The following is an 11,082-nucleotide window of genomic DNA, read 5'->3' as shown; positions in this document are numbered from 1 at the left end:
AGTATGACTCGTCATTCATCCCATGTTAGAGGAACATTCTTTGCCAGCGACAACTGTTCATATTTGTGTTGAGCTTGATTTCTGTCGCCCACAGGATGAGTGATTCTGATCGCCTCGCATCAGACAGCTGCGCCAGGTAGTCTAATGCTTGCAGTGAGAAATGGTAGACAAGGAAGAATTTAGACAAAAGTGAGCATTTTTGAGTTTTGATGCCAAGTACTGTTCAACTTGGTTGTTTTTGAGAATTTCCATTTAAGAATTAAAGCTGAACATAAGGGATGAAATCTATTGGGCTATGCGCTCTACTACAGCCTGGAAATTACCTGCTGAAGGCAGACTCATGAGATTTCACAGCACTTGAAAAGGAGCAATGAAAACTTTGTAGGAGTGTAGGAGGCTGACAAGGACTGTGATATTCATTTTTCCAGCACTCTTGAGAAGACGAACACAAAAATACCTGTTTGTATGTGTCCACGTATGTTTGTATATGCCTGTGCTTGTTCATGTGCATATATACAGTATAAGGCGATGAGAGCAATGGTGTCTCAAGGCCATCTGTTTCCCTGTGGGGCAGAGGAACAGGAATGCCTCTGTGTGTATATATGCAGTATATGTGTATATGTGTGTGTATGCATATGCCTGTGTGCATATGTAAGCATGGGCAAATAATAGTGTCCCAAGGCCATCTGTTTCCCTGTGGGACACAAGAACAGAGGGAGGGGTTGTGTTCCTCATGGGCTGATGATCTCCACTCTCCCCCAAGGTCACCCAGGTCACGACCTCCCATTACTACCCCCACCTGCCCTGGAAAGCACTAAATCAGCCTCCTCCCCCACTGATTCTGAGGGACTCATATTCTCTCTCTCTGTCTCAGTCATACAGGAGCTGTCGTGAGGTTATGAAAGCTCTGAGCATGCTGTCTAACCCACTCAGTCATAGCCCTCCCTGGCGTGTTCGCTTGATCAATGTAACTGCTGTTAATCAGGGCCAGCTGTTAATGGGTTTTCTGTCCCCCACAACAGCTGTCACTTGACAAATGGAGCTGGAAGGGGGATCATAACATTACAGGATATTACATTACATACACTTAGTCGTTCTCTAGGGCAAATTTTTTGTTTGTTCTCTGTGGAATTATACATCTGCGTATTTCACTAGGGCAATATGGGTTTAGTTCCTTGTCCAAGAGTACAAATGCAGTGCTGTACCGCGCAATTAAACCAGCAACATTTGCCTTGAAAGCTCTGTTCTTTTGGACCTACGTGAAATTTTGAGTCTCTTCCAGGTGCAGTTTCTGTGGGGACAGATCAGGAAGATCGTGGAGAAGGAGGTGTAATAAAATATCCTGGCATTATGTAACCTTATAAATTCTGACTCCTCATAAACCGAGTGCAGACGATCCCACTCTGACTTCAAATCCTCTCTCCCTCTCAAGCAGATAGTGGCAGGTAGATTAAGGGGAAGGACTGATGCTCCTTCCCACTCCTCCCCATCCCCATAAATCACGGGCTCTGTAATTACAGGGCCTTTGGCAGGCAGGGCAAGGGGGTGATCTATCTGCCTGACAGTGAGTATTCAGAGTCACCAGGGGTACCTCTGCTCAGAAGTAACCCTTACCTGTCTGAGAGGGGAGAAGAAAACAAGAACAAAAGGAGCACAATCAGACAAAAAAATGGAACTAATGGTAAAAAAGAGGGAGAGAAGAGAGGAGTGACAGACAGTGAAGTTTAGAGGTATAGATTAATGTCATAGGTACCTGCAGATATCTCACTACAGATGGATGGTAAAGGAACGATTTGAATAATTACTAAAAGGGAATTCGCAATGCAAACTGAGACCTCCCTTTTGATATATGTTTCACAAGGTACTGATGTCATATTACAGAGGCCTTCTTACAAGCGCATCTGTTTTACATATGTCAAGAATTCAGAAATGTATCTTTTTTATAAAAAAAGGGGCTGTGATCACAGTTTAAATTCCAAATAGATTTAATATAAGCAAATATTTGGTTCTGTAAAATATATTTTGTTTTCTAGAAATCATTGTTTTTATTTTGCTAATATGCTAATTGTTTTTTAATCTCTAATATGAATACAAAACCGTAGCTTGAATGCTTAAGATCTACCGAGGGGGATTTCAACGATTTATGGAACAATATTGGAGGCTCTGAATACAGTAACAACCCCCTGTCTGCGTGATTCTGTTTTCTAATTATTCCGAGCACTGCATGCAAGAGGGACCATGGATCATTGAGCGTCGGCATACAAATAGCATCGTGTAGGTTAAAAACTGGCAGTGATGTTCAAAAAGTGGATCAAACCCGCATGGATATCTGTGCCACTACAGTCCCACAGTCATCTACTGTGTTAACCTAATACAAATACATAGGAATGGATATTCTTCTATGGGACATCAGTCACAAGACATTGGGTGCCTCAGAGAGCACGTGTCGGTATGAGTGAAAGTGTTACCATTCGCTTGCAAACTCCATAATTTCAACAACACTCCCTTGCGCCCTGCCAGTCGCTTACCCTGCTGAACAGCGATAGCGATCAAACGGCACGGTGCTTCCTCGCAATCCACGTCCTGCGTACTGACCCCAGAATACGCCATACAGTCCAGCGCGATCCCAGAGCCTTCACCGCAGTCTGCATTGGATACATTCTCGCCTTGGAACAGCCTGACACGCGAGTCGAACATCGCAGGGGACGGACACATCCCTTTTTCTCTGGAATACGAGAAGTGTTGTTGCATGAGAAGGTGCTGTTTTCAACAGATCATTTGCTTTTTTTTAATAAATAGCCTATACAACGTCTGCAATCTTCTTTATAGTATTGTTGCCATTAAAAACTCCAGCGTACGGGAGCAAAGCGTACTACTTTGTGTGGCTGATGCAAATTTTATGCACATTTGTACTGATACTCATTTTTTGTTGTAAACATAATATTATACATATTTTGACAGAGAAACACCACTTTATAAACAGCAACGACATTCTGTATGTTATTACAGTATTATCATAGAGAGAGTTAATTACACATTTAGACATTGAACCATCTGGATGCAAGGAGCAGAACGCCCGCGCTGGATAGCCGGTCTTCTGTCTCGTCTTCTCCGTTGGAACGTTGGCTTCCCTATCACATGGATAAAGGGGTAGGTGCTTTTATTGTTGTCGCTCCTTTCGACACACTCCAGTGTGGGCTGTTCTTCAGCTCCACGGAAATGGTGCATTGCATTGGCGGTGTCGTTTTTGACCTACTCTTGTGATTTCATGTTTTTTTTTTCCATTCCTGTTAGTCGTGCTGTTTTGTGTGTGCTAGAGATACCTCGGTGCACACTTGACCTTCCGTCCAGTCCGTCCACCAGCCGTTTTATGAACCTAGACACTGACTTAACACTATGTACGGCCAACTACCACTGATGTACAAGTTAACAGGAAGATTTCCTTCACAGAAACGAACAGTTACTCACGCCCAAACTTGTTCACTGATCGAGCAATTTATTGTATTGTACAATAATGCATTTAGGGAAATAATTTTGGTTTTGTTCCTCATTGAAATGCTTGTTCTGGACTGTAACGAAAGACCAAGTGCCAACTCCTATATTGCATTTCTAAAATTATTTTCAGTAGAACCATTTTTATTGTATTGGCTATTCTGATGCGATAACACAAATTCAATGTTGTGGTTTACGGAATTCTGTGAAAATAGATCAGGGAGACTTTTCATGAGGTGGAAAGTGCCCATAACTTGGAACAAAGGAGGATATAGTATACAAGGAGTGAACGGCACTTCAGTATATTATGATAGAGAAAAGTGAAAAGCAGATGGAAGAGTCGATAAGTAGGTCAGCTATTTATTTATTTATTTGTTTGTTTGTTTATTTATTTATTTGCAACGATGAGCCGGCGACTGCAACGCAGCGCGCGCTGCCACACTTCACCAGCCCTCTGATGTCCTCTGGTCATCACAGCTATACAATGTTATTATGCTCCAGTTGGTAGCATAATATTGATTAAAAATCAGAATGATGTTAACAAGGTTTTAGCACACATTAGGTTGATGATTTTAGTTTCATTCAGAGCAAACTGTCTCTGTAATGGTGTAACCTGTAGGTATTATGTGTCAATATTATGTGTGATAGGACAGACGGGTGATGTAAATACTGCATAGTTACCTTTTGCTGATTGCGCTGATGTGCTTTAAATCTGATATTTTTTTACCAGTGCAAGACACTGAGCGTTATACAGCGAAATTGAAAATGCATGAGTATTGCTTAAAAGTTTAATGAAATTCTCTTTACGAATGTGAAATAAACACCATGTTTAGTATTCCACTGCTTTTTGACTTAAAATCTTGGTTTAGTTATGGCCCATAGCAGGCCTAATCGTTACACAAATTATAGGATAGGTATGTAAAGTGGACCTAAAGCATTAATTCAGGTTATAGTCTGCAAGAAATTTGCAAGTTTAATAGAAACTGTAGAGGCTGCTCTGGCCTACTTCTCAAGCTGCCTGTCCCTTGCAGCATACAGCACCATCTTCAGTATGCAGTGCGAGTGTGTGTTTTAATCACTCTCTGTCTCTCCATCTTTCTAAGTATGAAGACCTTCTGCAGAATTCAGTATCAGAGGGCGCGTGTGTTGGGGGGCATGGGGATGTGCAGGTAAGGTTACCTCCCCAGTGTGGCCTGCCTGTCCCAGACACCCTCACACACCATCGAGATCAGATTTATGGGTAAGCAGAATCATTAACCACTGAAAACATAAACGTACTACTCAATATGTGTGTAAATACACTGGTGTTCAAGTGTACCCTGCTGTGCATATATTGTGTATATATGTTATGTTGGCCAACAGTATTTGTCCTGTGTGACGTGCTAACGGGGTGTGTCTTGTGTGCTCTTTACTCCGGCAGTCACCCCCTGTTCCCCCTGCTTGCACTGGTGTTTGAGAAATGTGAGTTAGCCACTAGCTCCCCCAGGGCGACTCTTTCGCACTCAGCCCAGCCCCACATCCCTGAAAAGAAGAATCACAGTGACATCTGCTCCTCAGAGTCATTCAGTGATGACATCGCTGCCTTTGCCGAACAGGTACCAGCTGTGAAACGGGTGTGTTACACTGTGCTGCGCTTCCAAAGCTAGCTACATCAGTTCTGCTCTGTGAAACTGTACTACAGCCTGAGGCTGGACTGCATTCATGCAGTGATGTTCCTTTGAAGCTTTGTAAGTCAGTAAAAAATATTCAGACACACTCTTCACTCAATGTCCCTGATATCTGTACATTTGCACTATAGCTACAGTGAAGCTACTGTGTGCTCGCACATTGCAGTTATTATACAACGGTAAGTTCACAAGCCACACACAGGTACAACATCTGTAAGTTCTGTGTAACTATGTACAGAGTAATCATATTATAGGTACTAAGTAGGTACAGTTTTAATGCACAGGTGTTACAGTCACTCAGTCACTTTTACAGTGTAAAGTAGGATGAGATATTCCATACATGTTAAGGTTATTGGTTTTGGTTTTGGTTATTATGCTGTCATACATCACAGTCATTTCTCTTGTTTCCAGATTCGTTCAGAGGAGTCACTTTGTTCCTCATACCCTGACCTGGACAACCTGGTATGACACACACCTACATGCACACAATATACACACTTCATTTATCAACTGATTCAACAGTTGATGTTCTTATTATGTACAATGTTTATTTTTTTCACCACTTAATATTATTATCACTATTTTAATTCTCAATCTCTCAGATGGTGCAGGCAATCCAGGTACTACGCTTTCATCTGCTCGAGTTGGAGAAGGTATATCTCTGTCTCCACATCTACCTTATGTGTTTGTCATATATATCTACCCTGTCTGCTTGTAGCTGTTTCCTGCTGTTTCTGGTCCAAACATAGACACTAGATTTTGAGAGGATGGTGTTATGTTATAATGAGTAATATTCAACCTCTATTAATTAATGACTGTGTTGGGTAGGTATAGACCAGTGTTTTAAGCATACCTCATGCATTGGTGAATGATTGGTAGCCAAAATGTGCTTGTGTGCTTTGAGTTTGTCCTTACAATAGAAAACACAAGCTTGTGAATTTGTAAAGGTGTATTCAAGTCAGTATAGTGACCTATGGTTTCACCTGATTTTGACTGTTATTGTTGATGTAACAAAAACCATTTTAATTTCTCAGGATTGTACATGGTGTGTGAAGAATTTTGAATTGAACTTATACCATGACATGACAGTCTTTCCAGTAATATATCCAGCTTTATAAATGGATAACATTGTAAAGAACGGTAACCTATGTAAGTCGCTTTGGATAAAAGCGTTTGCCAAATGAATAAATGTAAATGTAAATGTAATACTCAAGGAACAATGCCATGGCTTGGTGCAATGAATGTAAAAGCTCTACGCATAACTGTTAAAGACATTGATTACTCTGGGAATATACCTGGATTTTCCCTGATGCCCTGTGCTGCCACATTAAGGTCTCTCTCTTCTCCAGGTGCATGACCTGTGTGAGAACTTCTGCCAGCGCTACATCATCTGTCTGAAAGGCAAGATGCCCACTGACCTAGTGCTAGATGAGTGGGAGGGCAGGTCCAGGTCCGACCCGGAGGGCCTTACTGGTTCCTCTACCTGTCTGTCAGATCAGGTGAGTCAGGCCTGTACATAGAGACACAGACATGTCTGACATCACTCTAAGCATAAATGGGGATAAATGAGTCACTTGGGGTGAATGCGTTAGTTCAGGGGTAGCCAGCTCCTCAGAGCTTCATATGTGGCCTGTGGAGTGAGAATATGAGGAATAAGACACAAATGCATGATGAATGGGATTAATGATGTACTATTTTTTGGGTCCTTTGGAATATGCGACATGATGGATAATAGAAATGCAAGGCAGTTTTCAGGGTAATAACTGAATTGGTTATTAAAATTTTGAGTGTGGCGCTTTTACAATGACTGCAGTAAACTGCAGCTTCTACTATAGTTCTTACCAGGTATAAAATAAAATTCACATACAGATGAACACATGAATTGAAAGAAACAGCTGACAGTTCACTGCAAAATTAAGTATTACAATATCAGTATGACACTGGTAAATTCTGGCATCTGCCATGGGTCACCTTAGCGACCCTCACATTAGTGAATATGTTGTGAAGTGTTACTCTGATGCTCTTCCCCATAGAGTCCATCATGGTTCCAGAATCCAGAGGACTGTGTATCCATACCTTTGGACACTCCTGGGCCTTCATCAAATGACCTGCACTCTCACAGTACTGATAGCTGCAGTAACACAGGTAAAGATGCACTTATTTACAGTAGCATACACCGGTACTGGACCATAGACACTCATGCACGTGACCTAGCTTGACTTAGACTTCTGCACACAGACTGTCTATTTTTGCAGTGTTACTGTGACTTTAAGTGTGTGTGCAGAATCAGCACTATGAATAATAACTCTTTTCCATCAGCAACATTAAGCTGCACGGGGCATGCTACAAAGGCTGTTTCCACTCACACCCAGCTGGTGGTGAGGTGGGTTTAAAAGAGGGTCACTGCACGCACATTTGGCTACCTAGTGCTTGATGTGGCTGGGCCATGGTTACACTGAATCCAACATACGAATGACAGGTGTACTTATGGAATCCATGAAGGGGGTATTTGCTAGCTAGAAGTGAATTAAGATAAGAAAATTTGGGAAAAGAGAACCTCTGATTATCTAATGTTACAGACCTAACGACACAGGAGGATATTAAAATCTGTCAGTTTGGACTGTTTTTAACTAGAAAGTATTAAGTGCTACTTTTTATCTAGCTATCAGTCACACTAGTTGCTGGTAGTTTACCACCATTACTGTGGAAGAGTATGAGAGGGGTATGGCAGGAGCAGATATCTGTCATGCATCTGTAGCTAACTGCACCTCAAGGTCACGTAACACTGTTTTAGACTGAACCTGGTTTGCTGGGGCTGTCAACCTACAATGTGGCTAATCGAAAGAAAGTTATCGAAGCCCAGACATGATTTGAGATGGGGTTAGTAGGAGGTGTAATGGCAGAAGTAATTACAAGTGTGGCTTTTCCACATTAGCATCTTGAGAGATGTGGCATCATAGTAAAGAAACAAGCTGTATATGTTCTGCAGGGGATGGCCTAGATTTGGGCGTGGCGTCTCTCAACACAGGGGATGAGGACGAGTTTGAGTGGGACAGGAAGAACAATAAGAAGAAAGGGACTTTCCCCAAGGCTGCTACCAACGTCATGAGGGCCTGGCTTTTCCAACACCTTTCGGTGAGCAGGCAGGGGGGAGAGGGATGGGAGAAGTGTGGACGAATAGCTTTTTGTGAACTCTGTAACAACTGATAATGTAATAACATTTTATAACGTAATACATTTTGCATTTATAATGTAACAAAACTGGATAATGTAATAACTTCCTGATAAAGTGTTTAACTTGTTGGACAGATAATGTAATAATGGTGATTACATTATAAGTAATTTTTTTAATGAATAATGTAATAACTTGGGGCAGTAGTGTAGCATAGTGGTAAGGAGCAGCGCTCCTGCTCCTTACCACTATGCTACACTACCAAAGGTTGCTGGTTATAGTTCCTGCTGGGGGCACTGTTGCTGCACCCTTGGGCATGGTACCTAACCCACAATTTCCTCAGTAAAAATCCAGATAAATGAATGACATGTAAAATTGTAACCCATGTAAGGCACTCTGGATAAGAGCATCTGCAAAATGCCAATAATGTAATGTAACTTAAATGAATCATGTAGTAAGACTAACTGAGTCTTTCATAAGTGTAGATGTTTTTCCTTGTTACTTTTTGTTAATTATTGTGTGTATGATCTTGACATAGCACTGTTTGTCCTCTCCCAGCATCCATACCCATCTGAAGAACAGAAGAGACAGCTATCCCAGGACACAGGTCTCTCCATCCTGCAGGTCAACAATTGGTCAGTGGTTATCAATCAATAATCCAAAATCATTTAACTGCCTGATCAATAGTGTCAGCTATAACCTTCAACTAACTTATTCCGATCAATAGTATGCACTCAATTATTACTCAACCATCAGGGTTCATCTTTGGGGCAGGAGGTGGTGAGGGTGTCATGAGACTGAATGGGGTGGGCTGCTTAAACTGTGCCTTTTCCTTTCTCCAATTCATTCTTTTTAGGATCTTAAATTTTGCCTGAACCCACAAGATTGTGTTTGATATCTCTTCTCAGGTTTATCAATGCAAGGCGCAGAATAGTACAGCCCATGATAGATCAGACAAATCACTCAGGTGAGAAAACTGCTCAGTATGGCATTTATGTGTGTGTGTTTGTATGGTTTTGTGTAGATTTTGCAGAATCAGTCACTCCAGCTATGTCTGCCTTCAGTAGTATTGCGATGATGACAGACAGGAAATACGTCCAGATAGTCAGTTCAGCACATTGAAATTTACATGAATTCATCGTTAAGGTGCCCCCTACAGTCCACGGGGAGCACTAATGGAGGGATGCAGTGTCGATGGACCAGCCCATCTGGGTTTCAGTACTATAGGTGAGAGAGGGAGTGGGAGAGGGTAAAAGGATGGAAAATGATGGAGGGATCAAGGTTGGTGATGAGGAAAAAGAAGGGGGGATAGATGGGCGAGAATGACGATCAGTCTCAAAGGTTTCTGTGCTGGTTTTTTGGTACACTTCTAATAAATGCCGACTCTGAGAATATTCACTCTTCCTTTTTACACAGTATATCTACACAATATTTCTGTGAGGTGTTAAGAATTACACTATCTGGCCTTTATGTGTTCACCTCCTCATGGGATTCTTTGCAGGTCTTCAGGGATCATCAGCCATTTCCCCAGATTATCCTGGAACTGTCTTTCCCCAGCCAGGACACTCCCTGCCCCATGGGTCCCCAAATCTGCACCCCTACTCGTCTCACCATACTGCCATGTTGCTTCACCCGCCCCCATGCCCTCATCCTGTGGAACCCCTGATTGGGCAGGCACAGGACATACATGCCCATTAACTGATGGAACGAGGTCGGGGTGGAGGGCAGAGACACATAACACACACACACTTCACCTACTACGCCTCACATACTGGTACATATGTTTTTCTATATACCCACTGTCCATAATCCTAACATGCTGGTACACAGGTACACCCTTCCACATACACATTTCCCATACACACAATGGTACACAATATTATCATACACAGACCAGTGAAATGTTTACCAGTACTATGGCTTATGGCAGTCTCCAATTCAGTGATATGCACATTTTACTCACACATCAATAAACATAGTAAACAGCACATAAAAACCAAGGATATGAAAAAAAAATCACACTAATTTGCCTCTTCTTGCTTTCCCCAGTGCATGAATATTTTCTCACTGTTTAGCAGCACAAAATCAACAGGCCCTTTGTGATTGTGAGAAGTGAGTGCAGGAAGGGAGTGTCACAAAAGAGCCTCTTCCTGTGAGAGACACTGCTGTCCTCTCCTGCACTGGAAATATCTCTGTCTTCCAGTTAACACGGCTGCAACAACACTGATGAACGAACAGAAACCTACACTCATGCCTGGGACATTGAGATGGACACCTCCCTTAAACCTCCATGTTAAACACACACTTAATCCATCACAGGGCAGCTCCAATCTCCTGCACCCTCTATCTTGCAAGACTGTTTACACCCTGCCACCTCAAATTCAAACGCACACCATGCATTCATGCTCACATCGCCTCAGACACGCACAAGCCCGCTTACCTCACTCAAACCAGCATCCCTGAGGTCTGAATATTCATGAAGAGGACTGAACGCAGACAGACGAAGGACTCAAAGCAGGACGGTGGACTGGCTGTTGCCCTTTCCTCTATGTTTTTCTACCAGGAAGAACTTACTTGAACATGTTAACACTAATGGCTGTTCAGTATTACTATTAAAATGCATCCTTTTTCAAGTGTGTTGCAAAGCTTATGTGCAGTATTTCTCAACATGGTACAGCTTCTGCTTAGTCCCTTCTGTCTCCTGCCATAGTTCGCAGAGCTTTAATCAGCTAGAATCCATACATTTGGAAT

At 42.2% G+C, this 11,082-nt stretch overlaps 1 protein-coding gene across 1 annotated transcript; it reads left to right on the top strand.

The window, feature by feature from the left end:
• Nucleotides 1–3,138: 3,138 nt before the first annotated feature.
• On the top strand, nucleotides 3,139–10,311 carry LOC118774396 (homeobox protein meis3-like). The gene is made up of 11 exons (XM_036523743.1): nucleotides 3,139–3,150; nucleotides 4,596–4,732; nucleotides 4,913–5,087; nucleotides 5,571–5,621; nucleotides 5,762–5,812; nucleotides 6,509–6,658; nucleotides 7,193–7,304; nucleotides 8,149–8,294; nucleotides 8,890–8,966; nucleotides 9,240–9,298; nucleotides 9,833–10,311. Exons 1-11 carry the CDS (start codon nucleotides 3,139–3,141, stop codon nucleotides 10,027–10,029), a joined length of 1,167 nt encoding a protein of 388 aa, XP_036379636.1. The 3' UTR covers nucleotides 10,030–10,311.
• Nucleotides 10,312–11,082: the final 771 nt, after the last annotated feature.

This window comes from Megalops cyprinoides, chromosome 3 (genome assembly GCF_013368585.1).
Source record: "Megalops cyprinoides isolate fMegCyp1 chromosome 3, fMegCyp1.pri, whole genome shotgun sequence".
Classification (NCBI taxonomy): Eukaryota; Metazoa; Chordata; class Actinopteri; order Elopiformes; family Megalopidae; genus Megalops; species Megalops cyprinoides.
The sequence above is the reverse complement of the archived record's forward strand: the minus strand, read 5'-3'. Positions and strand labels throughout refer to the sequence as shown.

Bases quoted from the DNA above. Each gene is read 5' to 3' on its own strand.
- LOC118774396 (XM_036523743.1), top strand. The intron at 4,733-4,912 runs GTAAGCAGAATC...TTACTCCGGCAG, and splicing joins CATCGAGATCAGATTTATGG to TCACCCCCTGTTCCCCCTGC. The intron at 8,295-8,889 runs GTGAGCAGGCAG...GTCCTCTCCCAG, and splicing joins GGCTTTTCCAACACCTTTCG to CATCCATACCCATCTGAAGA.